We start from the raw sequence: 17,907 nt of genomic DNA on the forward strand, positions 1-17,907 counted from the left end.
CCTAAAAAAGGTTATTAAGCATCATTATGATTAGTGCTATTATTGGTGGAAGATTCAGTGCTATCTCTATTACCAGTACTTTGATCAATATCTGTATTAGACTCGGTAGCTGCCCTGTTAGCCCTATTTCTAGCTATACTTTCTTTAATCATTTTATTCAACTCACTTGTACTAGTAAAACTGTTATCATTATGTGCATTATTTTCAGTTAAGTTGGTATTTGTTCTCCTATTTATCAACGGAGATCTAATGTCAGATGATGAAACGTTACTAACATTAGATGTGCGATTGGTAGCACTGTTCAATGATTCACTTGTGTTAAGGTTCACAGTTTCGATTCCAGTTTCTGTCCTGTAGCTGGCTAATCCGCTTCCAAATAATTGATCTGCAACATTTAATCTGTTCCTTACATTTTCTAATACATGTCTTAAGGAAGAAACCGCATCTCTGTTACCATTTGTATTACTATTACCAGCACTGTCATTATTATTATTATTATTATTATTGTTGTTGGTGTTGTTGGTGTTGGTAGTAGTAGTGGTAGTAGTAGTAGTTCTGGTATCATTATTAATGTTATCTTCATTGGTAGCAATAGCATGGCTAGTGGTATTATTGGTAGTGTCATTATTATTATTATTATTATTATTACTATTACTATTACTACTAGGAGCAACAGTGGTATCACTCATAGTAGTATTGTTTGTACTATTATTGTTGCTAGAGACATTATTATCTTCATTATTTTCACTGACACCACTAGTGCTGCTAGTGTTGCGATTCCTTACATCGCTATTCTCTAGGTTAGTATTATTGTTGGTGTCGGATTGTCCCGTACTTCTAAGATTGTTAGCACCAAACAGGGTATCTAAAGTTCTGGTAATAAAATTTCTTGCCTGATTTAAAGCAGCTATGTCCATACCACTGCCAGTATTAGTGTTATTGCCACTATCATTATTAGTACTAGTGGTATTGGCAGCCGCAGTCACAACATTAGCAGTATTATTAGTACCAGTAATGCCAGTAGCAGCATTATGATTTCTTCTTGGAAGAGTAATAGTTCTCAATCCTGTTAAAGGTAAAGTTGATGATGATGCAGTAATACTTCTCCTTAACGGATGGTATTGATGTTGTTGTTGAGGTGCATGTAAAATCAAAAAATTCGGCATAACCCTATTTGTGTTGCTATCATTTCTCTGAACAGGAGTATTTCTGGACTGTGGTTCTGTCGTATTACTGCTGTTTTCATTAACATTGGCATCAGGGCTATTATTGGTGGTAGTATTATCATTGCCGTTAGGAGCTGTGGTTGTAGTGGTGGTGGTTGTAGTAGTAGTGGTAGTTGTAGTGGTATTAGCAGGATTAGGCCCATATAATAATTGTCTAACTGTTTCAAAAGACATGTTGTCATCTTCGCGGATATTATCCTCAGAGCGGATTAAATTATCGGGTTCAACAATTTTGGATCTACAAATAGGACATGAATTATGTTCTTTAGTCCATTCATAAATACATTCCCTACCAAAAACGTGGCCGCAAGGCAAACCAGTGGGACAATGATCATATACTGGTTCAACAGGAGGTTTTTTAGTGGTTTCAGTTCCAACATTATTACTATTGGTAACTCCTAATGAATTTTCATTTTCGTGTTGGTTAGCGTGTTGGTTAGGGTGTTCGTTAGCATGTTCGTTAGCGTTCCCATTTCCATTCCCACTTGCGTCTACATGCTCTTCTCTCACTTCTCCCTGTTGTTCATCTACTTTATATTTTTTGGTACTATTATTTCCCTTATTATCATGTTCTTCATCCGAATGACTTCTTTTTTTCAAATTCTCCTTGTGCTCCTCTAAATCTTCATAGCAAATACTGCACAGTCGATCTTCTTTTCTCAAATCGCTTAATTTTTTAATGGGTAGCTTTTCAAAAGCTTCTTTTTTCAAACCATAAACTCTACGAAAAGATCTAGTTAATCTGTTCATAGCAATCTGTGCGGCCATTTGCATAATATCGTTAAATCCCTCTGGTGATGTATTTTGTGGCAAATCTGTGAAATTTAAATAAAAAGTACCCGCTCTTGGCGTACGTGTAGCAAAATTTACTATTGCAGGATTGTTATTATTATTCGCATTGTCTCCAGTCTCATGAGCATTATTATTGTTATTATTATTGTTTTCAGTGGTGTTTTCAACATCATCATCTTCCGCTTGTACTACATAATTAATAGCTACCACTACGTTATTGGTAATATTCATGGGAACATTTGGTCTATCACCAGCTGTATTAGTATTTTCTCTTTCATTGTTGTTGCCACTGTTGTTAGCATCATCAGAATTGCCATTATTATTTGCTAAACTCATCTTTTTTTTTTTTTTTTTTTTTTTTTTGCTGTTAAATGTGTTGATATTATTATAATTGAATTAAATATATTGCTCTTTTTGTTTTGTTTTATAAAACAGCTTATTTTAAAAAGAGATAAATCCAACAACTATTATAATAATACAATGCCAAAAAAATCTGGGAGAAAACTTAATGCTAAGTAGTCAAAGTTATATAGATAATGTATATATATATATCCTATTCTTTTAGATAATTTGTGTAGTTTACTTTTGAAAATGTTTGATTTGGAAAAGCAGAATAGTGATAATAATAAATGAAAAGATTTGGGTGATAAGTAATTAACTTTATAAAATTAATATGCTTTTAGAATTGAATTTTTTCTTTTCTCCTTCAAAAGAAAAAACGAGAAAGAAAAAAAAAAAAAAAAATTAAAAAGTTAAAGTTTATTTTTACTATTTTGTCCGAGCACACTTGGAATTTATCCGATAGTCCGGAAATATAAAAAAATGTTGCAATAAACTTGTGTAAATGGCCAATGAATTTCTTATTATTAATTTCATTTCCATTCGATTATGCTCTGATCATTTAATCCAACCAATAAAGTACTGATACTGTCATTGAAATCCATACATGTTACACTTGGAATTAATGTACTAGTAGTAATATTGCCATCACGGTGTTCTTGGCTAGTAGTTGATTCAAAATCCATCTGGTATTTCCCATCTTTACTACTATAAAGGGATATTCCAGTGTTGTGTCTACAAAATACCAAGTCTAAATTATCACTGTCAGCAGCAGTGCCAGTAACATAAATTTCTTTGGCCATAGATTCGCCGACATGCTTGAAATTTTTGATAAAAGTTGGTGTGGCAGAGTCTGGCCAGAGTTGAACAATTCTATTAAATCCATAACAACACCATATTGTATCTCTATCGCAACTAATACTTTTAATTTGACCATTCCCTATTTTTGTTTTAGAATATGGGGAATTCGGTTTTCTTATGTCCCATATTTTCAACATCCCATCGATATGTCCCGTGGCAACGTCATGTTCATTTATATATATAGATTTACAAGTTATAGTTTCATTATTTATAGTCCCTGAAATATTGGGCTGATTGATATCGTTATATTTACTCGCTTTCCTTTCTCTCAACTGAAGCTGTGCAGTCATTGTTTTCAAGTCAAATATTTGATCATTTAATAAGATCTGGTCTCCAAGAGTATCAAATTCATAGATGTGATCACTATTACCATTTTCAATAACGGGGAACTGGTAGACACAACTCATCGAACTTGTATCCCAAATACTTATTCCACTTAAAGAGCTCTGGAAAAATAGCCCACTATCTATAGTATACCACTTAAGACATAGGCAGGTATCGTATTCTTTTACAGTCACGTGCCTTTTATCCATTAGTTGATCATTGCTTTCGTAGTCAATAAAAGAGGGGTTTTTCTTTTTATCATTAAATTTCCATAATGTTATGTTGCCATTACTTTGACCCTGTAAAAACCATTGGTAATCTATCGGGTTAATTGAAATCGAGGTGGTTGGGAACTGGATGTGATAATTATTGGTATTATTTGTTGAAAAATTACTTTTTTTTCTTTTATAAATCCTTCTGTTATATACTGAATTTAAAAATAATCGAGCTTTTATATTTTGCTCTACGGATGAAAAATTATTGCTATTATTAGATATATAATTCAGCCATTCTGATTCCATTGTGAATAATTTTTATTAAAAGAAAGAAGGGAAAAAAAGAGAGAGAAAAGAGGATTATTATCTTAATTGAAGATGACTTTTGTTATTTATAAGTTTGTGTGGCATTGCCAAAAATGTCCAGCTTTTTATTTATTTGGATACTCAAAAAATTAGCCAAAAAAATTAGCCAAAAAAAAAGAAAAAAAAAAAAAAAAAAAAGGAAAAAGGAGCAAAAAATTTAATGTCACTTTTCCTTAATCAAGATTATCTTCAAACTTTCTAAAAACATTCTCAATTTAGCTAATTAAAAACGTACATATATATATATATATATACAAACACATCCCATTAATATAGTTAATAGAAGCCCAATATAGAAAAAAAATAATTGCACACCAACAATGAATGATAGTAATGTATTAGACCAAATAATTATGGAGGATGTTGCTAGGTTCTGTCCCAATGAATTCATGGAATACCACAAATGTATAAAAACAAACCATGAAGATCCAAGTCAATGTGTTTTCAGACAAGTAGATTTAAGCACTTGTATTAAAAAAAACGTGCCATCTGTACAAAAAATCATGGCCGAGTGTGGCAGTATAATGCAAAACTATGAAAATTGTGTTAGAGACAACATGGAAACAAGAACCATTAATGAAAATTGCTTAGGTTTATTGGCTGACATGAGGAAATGTGCTTCAAATCAAGTGGATCTAAGTAAAAGACCATTGAATGAAATGATTGAAAAATAAGTATTTGATACAATTGATCTAATTATTTATGTATATACAACTTTATATCCACCATCTTTGATATATATTTCAAATAAACCTTCTTTTTGTTCATAATTTATTGGTTATAGATATATATTACGCTCTAAATACATATTCATTAAAAAATTATATCTAATACTAAGTTGGAACTATTTCTCTAAGCAGTTTCGTCTTTATTACTGGCAAAATACTTTTGATTATTGGTCAATACAAATCTGTACTTGACGTCACCACGTTCCAATCTCTCCCAAGCTTCGGTAACGTTATCTGCATTAATATCCAAAGTTTCAACCCATGGTTTGATATTATGTTCGGCAGCAAATTTTAACATAAATTCAATCTCATGAGGATGACCAACAGCAGAAGCACCAACGCTGTAATCACCCATTAGCATTGCAAAGGGGCTTAAAGTCAATTTTTCAGACAATGGAGGAGCAGTAATGAAAATAATTTTACCGCCTGGCATCAATAATTTTAAATTTTCATCAAAATTGACGCCAGAAAAGGAAGAAGTGGTATAAATAATAAGATCCAAAGAATCACTAAACTCGTCCGTGTATCCGTCCTTAGAAGTGGTGATATAATGGTCGGCGCCCAATTTGAAAGCATCTTCCCTTTTCCTGTCAGATCTGGAAATTGCAGTGACCTCAGCGCCTAGAGCTTTGGCAAACAAAATGGTCATATGACCGATACCACCTATACCCACAATACCGACTTTTGTACCTTTGCCAACTTTAGCGGTTAGTAATGGTTTGAACCCAGTCATACCACCACACATCAATGGAGCAGCATACTTGGATTCTAGATTGTCCGGGATCTTAAATATAAATCTATCGTTGCATCTAATACGATCCGCATAACCACCCTGAGTGCCTTCTCCAGTGATTGGGTCTGGGGAGGAGTAGGTTTGGATCATCTTTTTACAGTTCATTTCTTTATGAACTAAACATCTTGTACATTTACCACAACAATCCTTTTGAGGACCAACACCAACTCTATCCCCCATCTTAAATTTATTGGCATCAACTAACTTACCCATCTTGCTAATTTTGCCGATAATTTCGTGGCCAGGTGCAGCTGGTAAGAAGGGTCTACCCCAGTCACCGGAAGCATAGTGTAAATCACTGCCGCAAACAGCACATAATTCAATCTCAACTTCAACATCGTGGTCATTTAAAACGGTTGGGTGGTACCCAAACCTTTTTGGATGTATCCAATCTTTGTCATCCGCGACACCTAATGCTTTAAAAGTAGTTTCTTTGTCCATTTGTTTTTTTTTTTCTTTTTATTGGTTGATTGTTATTCTATTTGTTTCTTTTTTGTTTCATATTATAATAGCAAATAATAATAAATAAAATCAAATAAATAACTATTCAGAATGGAAAAATCAATGCTGAACAGTTAAATTTCTTGCTTTTATACGTTTTTTTGTTTTCCATGTTCTTGATCGATGCCATATCAATTTTGCAACTTCTAAGTAAAATTGAATAAAAATAAATAAAAAAAGGCATTAAAAAAGGGATTACATTCGTGATGTGTATATCAAGTAATGAGACAATATGGCTATTAGTAATACAACTACGATATGATGGATGACGGTGATGTGTATATCAAGTAATGAGACAATATGGCTATTAGTAATACGATTGAAATACAGTAGCTGATAGTGATTATATATCAGAAATAGAAGTTGTGGTAAAACTAACAGTAAAAATATCCATGATAATAATGAAAAAAAGAAACGAAAAAAAAAAAATTTTGTTCGGCCGGATTATTATTAATATCGTGCCGTGAGTTCCGTGGAAATGCTCAGTGATTATTTTACTATTAATAAACTTACAAATCGAAGCAATCACTTTCGCTTAATGCCTCCTTTTTTATCTAGCAGATCTCTTACGAAAGTTGAAAACAAAAATAAAAGCAGAAGGAATCATCATCATCATCTCCCCCCCCCCCCCCCAATGACTATCAAAGTACCATCGATTGAATTGGCTATTATTGGAGGAACTGGATTCTATCGTTTGCACACACACTCTAAACTTTTAGAATTAAAGCAAACTATCCCCGTCGCAAAAACTCCATGGGGTGAAACTTCATCTCCAATAGAAATTTATCAAGTTTCAAATACAAATCTGCATGTTGCATTCTTGTCAAGACATGGCGAAGATCATCAATTCCCACCCACAAAAGTGCCATTTGCCGCTAATTTATCATTTTTAAAACATATTGGTGTTAAAAGTATCTTAAGCTTTAGTAGTGTAGGTTCTCTAAGAGAAGAGATTAAGCCCGGTGATTTTGTATTACCAGATCAAATAATCGATCGTACAAAGGGCGAAAGGCTTTCCAGTTATTTCAATGAAGTCGGCTTGGTAGGGCATGTTAGTTTTGGTGAACCCTTTTCACACGATTTGCAAAAATTCATCATTGATAATGTCAATTGTGTGGACTTCCATGTTAATGGCACACTGATTTGTATGGAAGGGCCTCAATTCTCCACTAGAGCTGAAAGTGTAATGTACAAAGATGCCTTTAAAGCTTCTATCATCAATATGTCTGTTGTCCCAGAAGCTAAATTAGCTCGAGAATTAGAACTGCCCTATCAAATGTGTTGTATGTGTACTGATTATGACTCTTGGCGTGTTCATGAAGATGTTGTTACCATTGATGAAATCAAAAAAACTCTGCATCAAAATTCTGTAAATTCCATTAAAGTTGTCACTCAATTTATCGAAGCTTTAATCAGTAACCCGCCATCTTTTATCACTACCAAGAACCCATATAAAGGTATGACTAAGCGTAGCATTAGTACTAAAACCAGTGACGAATATATTACCCAGGATTTAAAACAAAAAATTCTTTACATTTTCCCAGATTGGTTTATTTAGTGTAATCTTGTATATGTTAACCAATTAGTATCATTATAATGTTTTTATTTGATATTTATATATATATATATGTATATGTATATGTATATGTATACTAAAATAAAGAATATTTTTTTTTTTTTTTAGCCTTTATTTTTATCTGTTTTTTTTTTGTATACCATTGGGTATCATACCGACGGATTATTATTTTAGATTTTTCTTTTTAATGAGGGAGAATCCATCATTTTATAAGCATATTTATTACTGGGGATATAACCACTGCTCTTAATTGGTGTAACAGGTAATGATAAGCTAGATGCAGAATATTTGTTTAACATAATTTTACTGATATTAGTATCACTTAATAAAGCATTGGAAGATTTTTCAACATTAAGACTTTTCAATGGAGTAGATTCAATACCTTTAAATAGATATGGTACTTTATCGATAGACTTACCTTGTGGTATTCTATCAATTCTTGAAGACGTAGAAAAACCATCATCTTTTTTATTCTCCGAAATAGAAGTAGAATCAACATCTCTGGAAGCGATCGGTGTTTTAAGCACATTACGAATATTATTGTCGTTTTTTTTTGTATTAACAATCTTCTCCTCTATAATTCTAAATCTTCGATATTGGATCAATTTATATAAAGAAATAGAAATGTTTAAAAGCAATAATCTAAAAATCCACTTTTCAATATTAGGCAATGTCAAAACGTTTTTTAAATAAAAAAAACAAACATTAAACAAATATGCAATAGTACTATTTTTCAGGAAATATTCTTCAAAAATAATATCCAAATTCAATTTTAGTACCAACCCTTGGGATTTCCAAATTATTAATTCAATAAATTTCACTACTAAATGAACAGCAAATATTGTAACGACACTCCAAATTAACCTCCTCGTTTCTCTTTCTACATTGATTTTGGGTATTTTCAAAGTAATATTGGCACTGTTCCCTGGCGCAATTTGTTTTTGCGATTTATTCTCAGAAAAATGACTTGTAACACCTTTTTGAGAATCATTCATTAAATCGATGGATTCTCGCAGTGATTTTGGTTGTTCATGGGTTTTTTGAACTATAGGCGTTGATAGTATTTGGGTTTTTAAAAAATTTAAACGGTCATCAGTTATAGGTTTTCTTGGGGTGCAAAATATAGGATCAACATCCATGGCTTGTAGTTTATAATTACGGATTCCCTTTTTTACTTGCTTTGTTTTTATAAGTTTTATTACACAGTCTTTATTAGAATGAAGAAGAGAAAATACCAAATAGACATTTATAGTATACGAAGTACATAAACAAAAAAAAGAAGAAAAAAAAAAAAAAAAAAGAAAAAAAGTAATTCTACAATATCATTGTCATTCGTACAAAGAGATAAATACTGGTTGACTACTTAACCCAAAAAAAAAAAAAAAAAAAGCACATTGGTAGAGTATATCTTTTTTTTTAAAGCTCTGGGCAAAGCTTTATGATCATCGACAGTTTACAATCTTAAATTGCTAGCTATTTATATTAGCAATATAACAACTTACAGAGTAGAATCATATTAATATAAAAGATAAAGCTTATCAAAAACAATATTCTATACTAGCTGAAAAAATTTAAATTTTTCCTATCTAATGGGCTTATAACTTAGTAAAATTCTAGTACTTCCACTCTCCAGTTGGCTTTTGGTGTTTTACTTAATATGATTGAGCTACACGTAAAAGAAACTACAAACTAATAATAATAATAAAATTTAAACATATTTTTATTTCAAACTTTTTTTAAATAAAATATCATCATCATCATCTCCTCTTTTGAGCAATGTTGTAATTGTGATGAAATAAAAATAAAAATAAAAAATGAACCTAAATGAAAGCAGCCAATAATAAAGCTATTAATGTCCAAATAGTACCCCAGCCAGCTACAGATTTATTACTACCATTACCAGTCTTAGAACTCGAGGTAGTGGTGGATGAAGTAGCAGTAGTTATTGAGCTAGATGCAGAAACAGTTCCACTAGCGGTAACACTTCCACTAGCATTAACAGAAGAACCGCTTGAAGTAGCGTTCACACTAGAAGATCCAGCACTAGATGATGCTGCTTGGGTAGTAACAGTAAAAATATTACCACCGGTGTTATAACCACTAGCAAAGCTAGACCAACTATTAGAGTAGTTTGGTGCTTTAATAGCAGAGGGAACAGATGATTTAATAACATCAATATTCTCCTCGCTATTACTATAATCCGCCTCGGCCAAAGAAATCTCCAAGTTGTCTAAATCATAAACAACATAAGCAGTTTGCAAGAACGAATCACCTAAAATGATATAGTCATCATCAGAAGGAATAATACCAAATGCACATAATGTGTCACTATTGGTGGAAAAAATAAAATTATTCAACGGAGAGTTGATAAGGAAACCACCAAAATCAAATACTAAATTATCGCTGTCTTCAACAGAGTTGCAATCCAACAAATAGACTCCCAATTCAGAACTGTAAGTAGCACCTAAACCATCAGCAACAATTTCGGCCAAAGCCTCAGGGAAGTACACCATGGTGGTACCAGAATCTAACAAGGCTGGCACTTTAGTAGTTGAATATGTAGAATTCTTTTTACCATTGGAGAAACCAATACCTTGCAAAGTAATATCAAACTCGATAGCTGAATTAATATTCTTACTCGAATAAATGTTAACGATTGGTACAGTATACAATTGTCCTGAATATTTAGAATGATCAACTGCACCAAACAAAATCGATCCTGTGGAAGCTGTATCATTATTCAAAAACAAAGAATAAGCTGTGACATCAATATCACCACTGGACTTCAAAAGTGCCGGCAAATTATTGTATGTATAAGATTTACCAACAGATTGAGCAGTATAGCCAGTATAAGTGACTTCCAGCCCCTGTAAACCAATACCCAAAACACCAACAGTGGAATTAGTAGTATTTGCAACCGCAAAAGTTAAACCATCTAGACTAACACCATTGATACCTACAACATCTGTACCCCAATTCCCTAATGCAAAGGAATCATCACCGTAAACAATGTAAAAATCCGTATCGTTAGATTTAAAAGTATCGGAATTATTAGGATTAAAAGTACCATATAATTTACAATATGTATAGTCACTAGAACTAGAGGTGCTACTGACACTACCTACAGTCGTTGAGGCTTGGCCTAAAGTCTGGCTTGCTAAGAAAGTGGAAAATTCACTCCAAAAATCAGATACTGCATCTTTTTCCACGCCCTCGACGCTATTTGTGACAGACCTTTTGTCCGTATGTATACCTAGTCCATTTTCAATAAGATCAATAATATCCTCTCTCTTGAAAATATCATCTAAAGCCTTTTCAGCAGTCTTGTCACCCTTGGTGATCTTGTCCTTGGCCTTGTCAAATCCTTCATCAATACCACCTTTAATATCATCTCCAAGATCACTAAAGAAACTTCTCTTAAAAATATCATCTAAAGCTTCTTCAGCAGCTTTGTCACCCTTGGTAATCTTGTCCTTGGCCTTGTCAAATCCTTCATCAATAGCATCACCAAGTGCCTTAAATAAATCTCTCTTGAAAATATCATCTAAAGCCTTTTCAGCAGTCTTGTCACCCTTGGTGATCTTGTCCTTGGCCTTGTCAAATCCTTCATCAATACCACCTTTAATATCATCTCCAAGATCACTAAAGAAACTTCTCTTAAAAATATCATCTAAAGCTTCTTCAGCAGCTTTGTCACCCTTGGTAATCTTGTCCTTGGCTTTGTCAAATCCTTCATCAATAGCATCACCAAGTGCCTTAAACAAATCTCTCTTGAAAATGTCATCTAAAGCCTTTTCAGCAGTCTTGTCACCCTTGGTGATCTTGTCCTTGGCCTTGTCAAATCCTTCATCAATACCACCTTTAATATCATCTCCAAGATCACTAAAGAAACTTCTCTTAAAAATGTCATCTAAAGCTTCTTCAGCAGCTTTGTCACCCTTGGTAATCTTGTCCTTGGCTTTGTCAAATCCTTCATCAATAGCATCACCAAGTGCCTTAAACAAATCTCTCTTGAAAATATCATCTAAAGCCTTTTCAGCAGTCTTGTCACCCTTGGTGATCTTGTCCTTGGCCTTGTCAAATCCTTCATCAATACCACCTTTAATATCATCTCCAAGATCACTAAAGAAACTTCTCTTAAAAATATCATCTAAAGCTTCTTCAGCAGCTTTGTCACCCTTGGTAATCTTGTCCTTGGCTTTGTCAAATCCTTCATCAATAGCATCACCAAGTGCCTTAAACAAATCTCTCTTGAAAATGTCATCTAAAGCCTTTTCAGCAGTCTTGTCACCCTTGGTGATCTTGTCCTTGGCCTTGTCAAATCCTTCATCAATACCACCTTTAATATCATCTCCAAGATCACTAAAGAAACTTCTCTTAAAAATATCATCTAAAGCTTCTTCAGCAGCTTTGTCACCCTTGGTAATCTTGTCCTTGGCTTTGTCAAATCCTTCATCAATAGCATCACCAAGTGCCTTAAACAAATCTCTCTTGAAAATGTCATCTAAAGCCTTTTCAGCAGTCTTGTCACCCTTGGTGATCTTGTCCTTGGCCTTGTCAAATCCTTCATCAATACCACCTTTAATATCATCTCCAAGATCACTAAAGAAACTTCTCTTAAAAATATCATCTAAAGCTTCTTCAGCAGCTTTGTCACCCTTGGTAATCTTGTCCTTGGCTTTGTCAAATCCTTCATCAATAGCATCACCAAGTGCCTTAAACAAATCTCTCTTGAAAATATCATCTAAAGCCTTTTCAGCAGTCTTGTCACCCTTGGTGATCTTGTCCTTGGCCTTATCAAATCCTTCGTCAATACCACCTTTAATATCATCTCCAAGATCACTAAAAAAACTTCTTTTATTTAAACTTTCATCAATTAAATTAATTAAATCTTCTTTGTTTTGCAACTGTAAACGAGTTAAACCTAAATCAACCAAATTAACGACATTTTTTCTTTTTTCTAATAATAGTTTATTATCCTTGTTGGTGTTATCTAATTCGTCAATATAGTGAACCAAATCAGCTCTGTTTTTAATTTCTTGAGATACAAAGTTCAATAAATTCTCCCTTTTTTCTAATTTTAAATCAATTTTATCTAGACCTTGTTCAATAACATCAATTATATCTCTTTCAGAATATAAGGAGGGAGAGTCTTTTATTTTCTCATCAATAAAACTTAATAAGTCTTCCCTCTTGGTGGAATCCAAATAATTAATATCATCCTCAATTAAATCAATTAAAGTCTGTCTCTTGTGTAAATCGTCTAAGTTAAATGAAATTGTTTCAATCAACTCACTCCTTTTTTGTTTCATTTTGTAATCATCTTCAATTAAATCAATAATATCATTTCTATTGTCGTTAACAATAAATCTGAAATCATCATTATCTAATTTCCTAAATTTCTCATTATCCATGCTACTAATAGCGGAAACGAGTTCATCAATGCTAACTTCTTTACTACTGTTGTTACTACTGCCCTCTTGACAGTATGGATTGTTGCTACCAACAACCCACAAGTCACTAGACCCAGTATCTAACAAAACAGTAACATTTTGGGAAGGGGTACCAATGGATAATTCGACTGAATAAAAACTTTGTTGATTCTTAATTTCAAACAAAACTTCACTACTATCGTCTCTTTTACGTAAAAGACCATATGGTTTGTTATTGGCACTACTATCCTCATATGAGTCACCAATGAACTTATCAAAATCTAGTTTAACATATCTTTTGCCTGTTTTATTGATTGGAAAAGCATCAGCAATGCCATTATCAATTGAACCACCTAGTGATAAAATAGAAACCAGCAAAGACGCCTTACTACTAATCTTCATTTATATATATATTCTATTTTTCCTGTATATTTTTTTCTTTTTCAAGTAGATTGCAGTAACAGGATAATTTTGAAAAAGAGTTACCAAGCCTAGTAGAAAAAACAAAAAAGAAAAAAAGAAAAAGAAGGAGACTTTAGCAAAGCTAGAAGATACAAGAATATGTGTGCGAGAGAAGAAAGAAAGAAGACCAAATGAAGGATATTTTTCAAGGAAAATGAAGTGTAATGAAGGAAGATAGGATAAAATAAGACAGAATAAAATAAAAATAACTTTTGAAATTGTTTTGCTGTTTACTTTAATTTTAACGTTAAAATTCCGCTTAAAATTTTCTCGCTTTTTTTCTTTTTCTTTTTCTCTTTTTTCACTTTTTTAACATTTGTTTCTAATTAAAAATAGGTTGATCTGTATGCGGGGTTTTCTGTGTTTTCCTAAAATTAAAAATAAAAAAAAAAAGAAAACTCCCCCGTGCACTTTATTAGATTTATAATATTCCTTCCCAAACGCCATGCACCCATACAAAAAATAAGAATTGGCACGTTTCTGCGGGAAAAAAGATAGAAAAAAAAGAAAAAAAAAAAAAAAGCCTCTGAAAAATAGGGACAATGTTGTCCTCATAGATATTAAATTCTAAAAATAGCTGCCTATCCGAATTCATTCGTCATTCCAGCGCATTACGGACCCTTTAAATCTAAATATCTTTGTTTCCATTAACAACAGTTGTAATCGTGAGGCAGTTTGTTTACATTTTCAAGATAATGAAAACATTGCACCATTTCAACTTTTTATATGGGGGGGGGGGGAGGGTTTTTTACCTATAATATAAATTCAAAAAATATATTAAAAATATTAACACGTTGCGAATTCTGTGGATCGAACACAGGACCTTCAGATCTTCAGTCTGACGCTCTCCCAACTGAGCTAAATCCGCAAACTATAAAAGTGATTAAAAATGACGGGGTAACCTCTAAAGTATGCAAATAAAATGAATAGGCTAATACTAGAGATTAACTACTAATTGTATTATCATACAAGTTATTATATGCAAAGGAGAAAGATAATCAAGGATTAAGAATAAAAAGATACTACATAGGTTGCCTAGAGACATAGTTCTGCGATAAAACAGGTCGAAACCGCTTAAAGTAACATTCTACATCAAATAATGCTCAACCATATTTATTCAACATTAATTTCTTTTCATTCTCTCTTTTAAATATGATAGTTAATTATATAAAATGTAAATTTATTTAGGGAATATAAATAAATCAAAATAAAACTGCCTTAGTCAAACCTGATTGCAAATCTTTTATCCTAGAAATGATTTCGTGCATATATTGTCAATTACATTAAGAGGTTGGTTGGATATGATGCACTACGGATAATTTTTTAATTCTTAGATTTAGAGTGGGCTGTTTTGTGAAATAAATAGTAGTAATAATTAAAAATTAAAAGTAGCAAATTTTTATACATAAAAGCAGGGGGGGGATAACTGAATAATAACTTAAAATTAAAAAAAAAAAAAGGGAAGAAGCAATTGAATAATAATAACTAAAAACAAATCAGAAGAATTCATTTCTTTCATAAATTTTATATTATGTATATCCTTTCCATTTGGATGCAACCTACTTACATTAAGCTAATAACCACACCAAGTAATAATGACATTAATCCAAAGATAGAAGCATTGCCATAGTGAGTGTTTACAGCACCATTCTTACTGGTCGTACTGGTAGTGCTATTACTGCTATTGTTAGTGGCTGCCTTGATTATATACGTGGCAAAAGAATGGTATTTCTTATGGCCTGTTTCATAAGACCTGCTGGTTTTACTGCCAAAAGCTCCAGTCGATTTGTAGGTCGAGGATGAATTAGTTGAAATAGAAACAGTTGGGAAATAATTATTTGTAGCATTGAAAATAGTAAAAATATTACCGCTAGTATTAAATCTTGTAACAAAATCAGTCCAAGTGTTTGAGTAACCTGGGGCCTTGATGGCACGTGGTATGGTGGTACCAATAACTTCAATATTGTTTCCAGTTGCATAACTATATGAAGCAGACAAAGTATTAGTAATATTATTAACACTGCTGCTGCTGCTGCTGCCGCTGCTACTATCTTTACTTTTATTGTCACTACTGCTACTGTTGCTACTAGCAGTTGTATGTTTTTTTTGAACCTCTGCATCTTTGTCCAAATTGGAAACATTGTCTTCACCTTCCACCATGGATAAAGATAAAGAAGAGGAAGAGGAGGAATTAGCTGGAGCCATGGCAATTTCTAAATTGTCCAAATCGTAAACAACATATGTAGATCTCAAAAATGAATCGCCCAAAATAGCATTGTTCAAATCACCACTACCAGAAATACCTAACACACAAATATCTTCATCATCAGTAGTTAAAACAAAATCAACAAATGGAATATTAATGTGAAACCCACCAAAATCAAAAACCATATATTGATCATCAGAAACTTTATCGCAGCCAATAATATAAAGACCCAAGTCTTCCGTATAATAAGCGGAAAAAGAATCAGCTATGTATTCAAGTAAATAGTCTGGTAAATAAAGTAAAGTGGTACCAGAATCTAATAGAGCTGGAATCTTGGTGTTTGTAAAAGTATAGTTGTTGTCACCATCTACAAAACCTAACCCTTGTAATGTAACATCAAATTCAGTGACATTCTTGATACCATATTTTTTGTAGATATTGATTAAAGGTAAAGTATATAATTGACCTAAATATTTCGAATGGTCAACAGCACCAAATAGTACAGTACCTGAAGAAGAATCAGAATCATTCAAGTATAAGGAATACGATGTTGAATTAATAATACCGTTCTGCTTTAGAACAACTGGTAGGTTTGGATAAGTGAAGTTTTTACTTTGATGTAGAACAGCAGATGCATCAAATTCGGTAGCTTCATCAGTCATCAAACCAATTCCTAGTACACCAGTACTAGAATCACTCATATTGGCAACAGCAAAAGTTAAACCATCAACTTCAAGACCATCTACATATACTTTATCAGTAGCCCAATTACCCAACGCAGATGAATCGTCACCATAGACAATATAGAATTCTGTATCATTCTTCTTAAAGGTCTTAGATTTGTTCGAGTCAAAAGTACCATATAACTCGCAATCGGTTGCAATGGTATTATCATATGTGGAAGTGTAATCATTATAAGTTTGGGTATAAAAACCATCAATAGCAGAAGTATAATAATTCCAGATATCATCTGAATAAGAATTAAAAGCATCGCTAATGGCAGAATCAATATCATCACCATCATCATCGCCACCACTATAAACATCTCTTTTAGGGAATTTTTTTTTTTCCAATTCGTCAGAAATAAATCTTTTACCAACTAAGTTATCAAAGTCTTCAGTAGTAATGACAACTTCTTTTTCGTCCACATCTAATCCAATATCATTTTCATCCAAATATTCAACAAATTCTTCGTCATATTCCTCTATGTCTGAACTATCCAAATCAAAATTGGCATCACAATATGGATTATCACTACCTACAACCCACAAATCGCTAGACCCTGTGTCTAATAAAACCGTAACATTTTGTATCTCCGGACTACCAATCCCAATCTCAGCTGCATAAAAGTTAATTAGATTAACTATTTCAAAGGAAACATCTGTGTCATTAGAATTAGTAGGAGTGTTTTTGTTGGTAGTTTTGGCAACATGTTTAATAACATATGGCTTAGAATGTTTGCTTTGGTCGACTGGAATAGCATTTGCGTAATCTACACCTATTTTCTTTTGGAAATTCAAGGACGCATAGTTCCCATTTTTAGCACTAGAAACCAATGATGCATTGGTGAAAAGTGGAAGTGATAATAGTAGTAAAAAAAGCAAAAAAGAAATATTTTTTCGGTGTTGTGCCATTTTTGTTTTTGTTATCTTATTATTTGTAGTATTATAGGCAAATGGTTGTTTTACCCTGTGATTAGTTAATTGGTTGAATAGACTGTAAAGCCTAAAAATGAAAGCTTAGAAATGAAAGAAAGAAAGAAAGGAAAATAGATTGTGTATCTAGTATAGTTAAAGTGAACAGGATAGGTTTGATTTAAACCTTGAATTGATTGGAATGTGAATGAGTTTTATATTAGCAAAAGAAAGTAACAGATGGTTATGTTAGCTAGGTTATTCTTTTATTGCCACTATTAATATATATATATATATATATATATAAAACGCCACAATGAGGTTACTTTGATATTTATTTTTAGATTTATACAAATAATACGTACTATATATATATATATATAAATGTTAAAAAAATGGCTTAATGGAGTAAGTTTATCCCGCTAAGAAAGAAAAAAAAAGCCAAATTTCTT

At 32.5% G+C, this 17,907-nt stretch overlaps 8 protein-coding genes and 1 non-coding gene across 9 annotated transcripts; 2 read left to right on the forward strand and 7 right to left on the reverse strand.

The window, feature by feature from the left end:
• Positions 1–14: 14 nt before the first annotated feature.
• Positions 15–2,354, reverse strand: SAN1 (ubiquitin-protein ligase SAN1; the record flags this gene model as incomplete). The annotated part of the gene is made up of 1 exon (XM_046080560.1): positions 15–2,354. One exon carries the CDS (start codon positions 2,352–2,354, stop codon positions 15–17), a length of 2,340 nt encoding a protein of 779 aa, XP_045935897.1.
• Positions 2,355–2,890: 536 nt separating this feature from the next.
• Positions 2,891–4,063, reverse strand: RAD28 (Rad28p; the record flags this gene model as incomplete). The annotated part of the gene is made up of 1 exon (XM_046080561.1): positions 2,891–4,063. The coding sequence occupies one exon, from the start codon at positions 4,061–4,063 to the stop codon at positions 2,891–2,893; it is 1,173 nt and encodes a 390-aa protein (XP_045935898.1).
• Positions 4,064–4,443: 380 nt separating this feature from the next.
• On the forward strand, positions 4,444–4,797 carry MIX14 (Mix14p; the record flags this gene model as incomplete). Its single annotated transcript, XM_046080562.1, has 1 exon — positions 4,444–4,797. One exon carries the CDS (start codon positions 4,444–4,446, stop codon positions 4,795–4,797), a length of 354 nt encoding a protein of 117 aa, XP_045935899.1.
• A 178-nt stretch (positions 4,798–4,975) lies between these two features.
• Positions 4,976–6,085, reverse strand: SCDLUD_001753 (NAD(P)-dependent alcohol dehydrogenase; the record flags this gene model as incomplete). The annotated part of the gene is made up of 1 exon (XM_046080563.1): positions 4,976–6,085. One exon carries the CDS (start codon positions 6,083–6,085, stop codon positions 4,976–4,978), a length of 1,110 nt encoding a protein of 369 aa, XP_045935900.1.
• Positions 6,086–6,779: 694 nt separating this feature from the next.
• Positions 6,780–7,703, forward strand: MEU1 (S-methyl-5-thioadenosine phosphorylase; the record flags this gene model as incomplete). Its single annotated transcript, XM_046080564.1, has 1 exon — positions 6,780–7,703. One exon carries the CDS (start codon positions 6,780–6,782, stop codon positions 7,701–7,703), a length of 924 nt encoding a protein of 307 aa, XP_045935901.1.
• Positions 7,704–7,891: 188 nt separating this feature from the next.
• Positions 7,892–8,860, reverse strand: POM34 (Pom34p; the record flags this gene model as incomplete). The annotated part of the gene is made up of 1 exon (XM_046080565.1): positions 7,892–8,860. The coding sequence occupies one exon, from the start codon at positions 8,858–8,860 to the stop codon at positions 7,892–7,894; it is 969 nt and encodes a 322-aa protein (XP_045935902.1).
• Positions 8,861–9,541: 681 nt separating this feature from the next.
• On the reverse strand, positions 9,542–13,555 carry SCDLUD_001756 (uncharacterized protein; the record flags this gene model as incomplete). Its single annotated transcript, XM_046080566.1, has 3 exons — positions 9,542–11,011; positions 11,732–11,967; positions 12,565–13,555. 3 exons carry the CDS (start codon positions 13,553–13,555, stop codon positions 9,542–9,544), a joined length of 2,697 nt encoding a protein of 898 aa, XP_045935903.1.
• Positions 13,556–14,410: 855 nt separating this feature from the next.
• Positions 14,411–14,483, reverse strand: SCDLUD_001757. The gene has a single exon. It is a non-coding gene; the product is annotated as a tRNA-Phe (tRNA).
• A 695-nt stretch (positions 14,484–15,178) lies between these two features.
• SCDLUD_001758 (uncharacterized protein) lies at positions 15,179–17,455 on the reverse strand (the record flags this gene model as incomplete). Its single annotated transcript, XM_046080567.1, has 1 exon — positions 15,179–17,455. One exon carries the CDS (start codon positions 17,453–17,455, stop codon positions 15,179–15,181), a length of 2,277 nt encoding a protein of 758 aa, XP_045935904.1.
• Between the last annotated feature and the right edge of the window lie 452 nt (positions 17,456–17,907).

The sequence above is a fragment of the Saccharomycodes ludwigii genome, chromosome II (genome assembly GCF_020623625.1).
Source record: "Saccharomycodes ludwigii strain NBRC 1722 chromosome II, whole genome shotgun sequence".
Classification (NCBI taxonomy): domain Eukaryota; kingdom Fungi; phylum Ascomycota; class Saccharomycetes; order Saccharomycodales; family Saccharomycodaceae; genus Saccharomycodes; species Saccharomycodes ludwigii.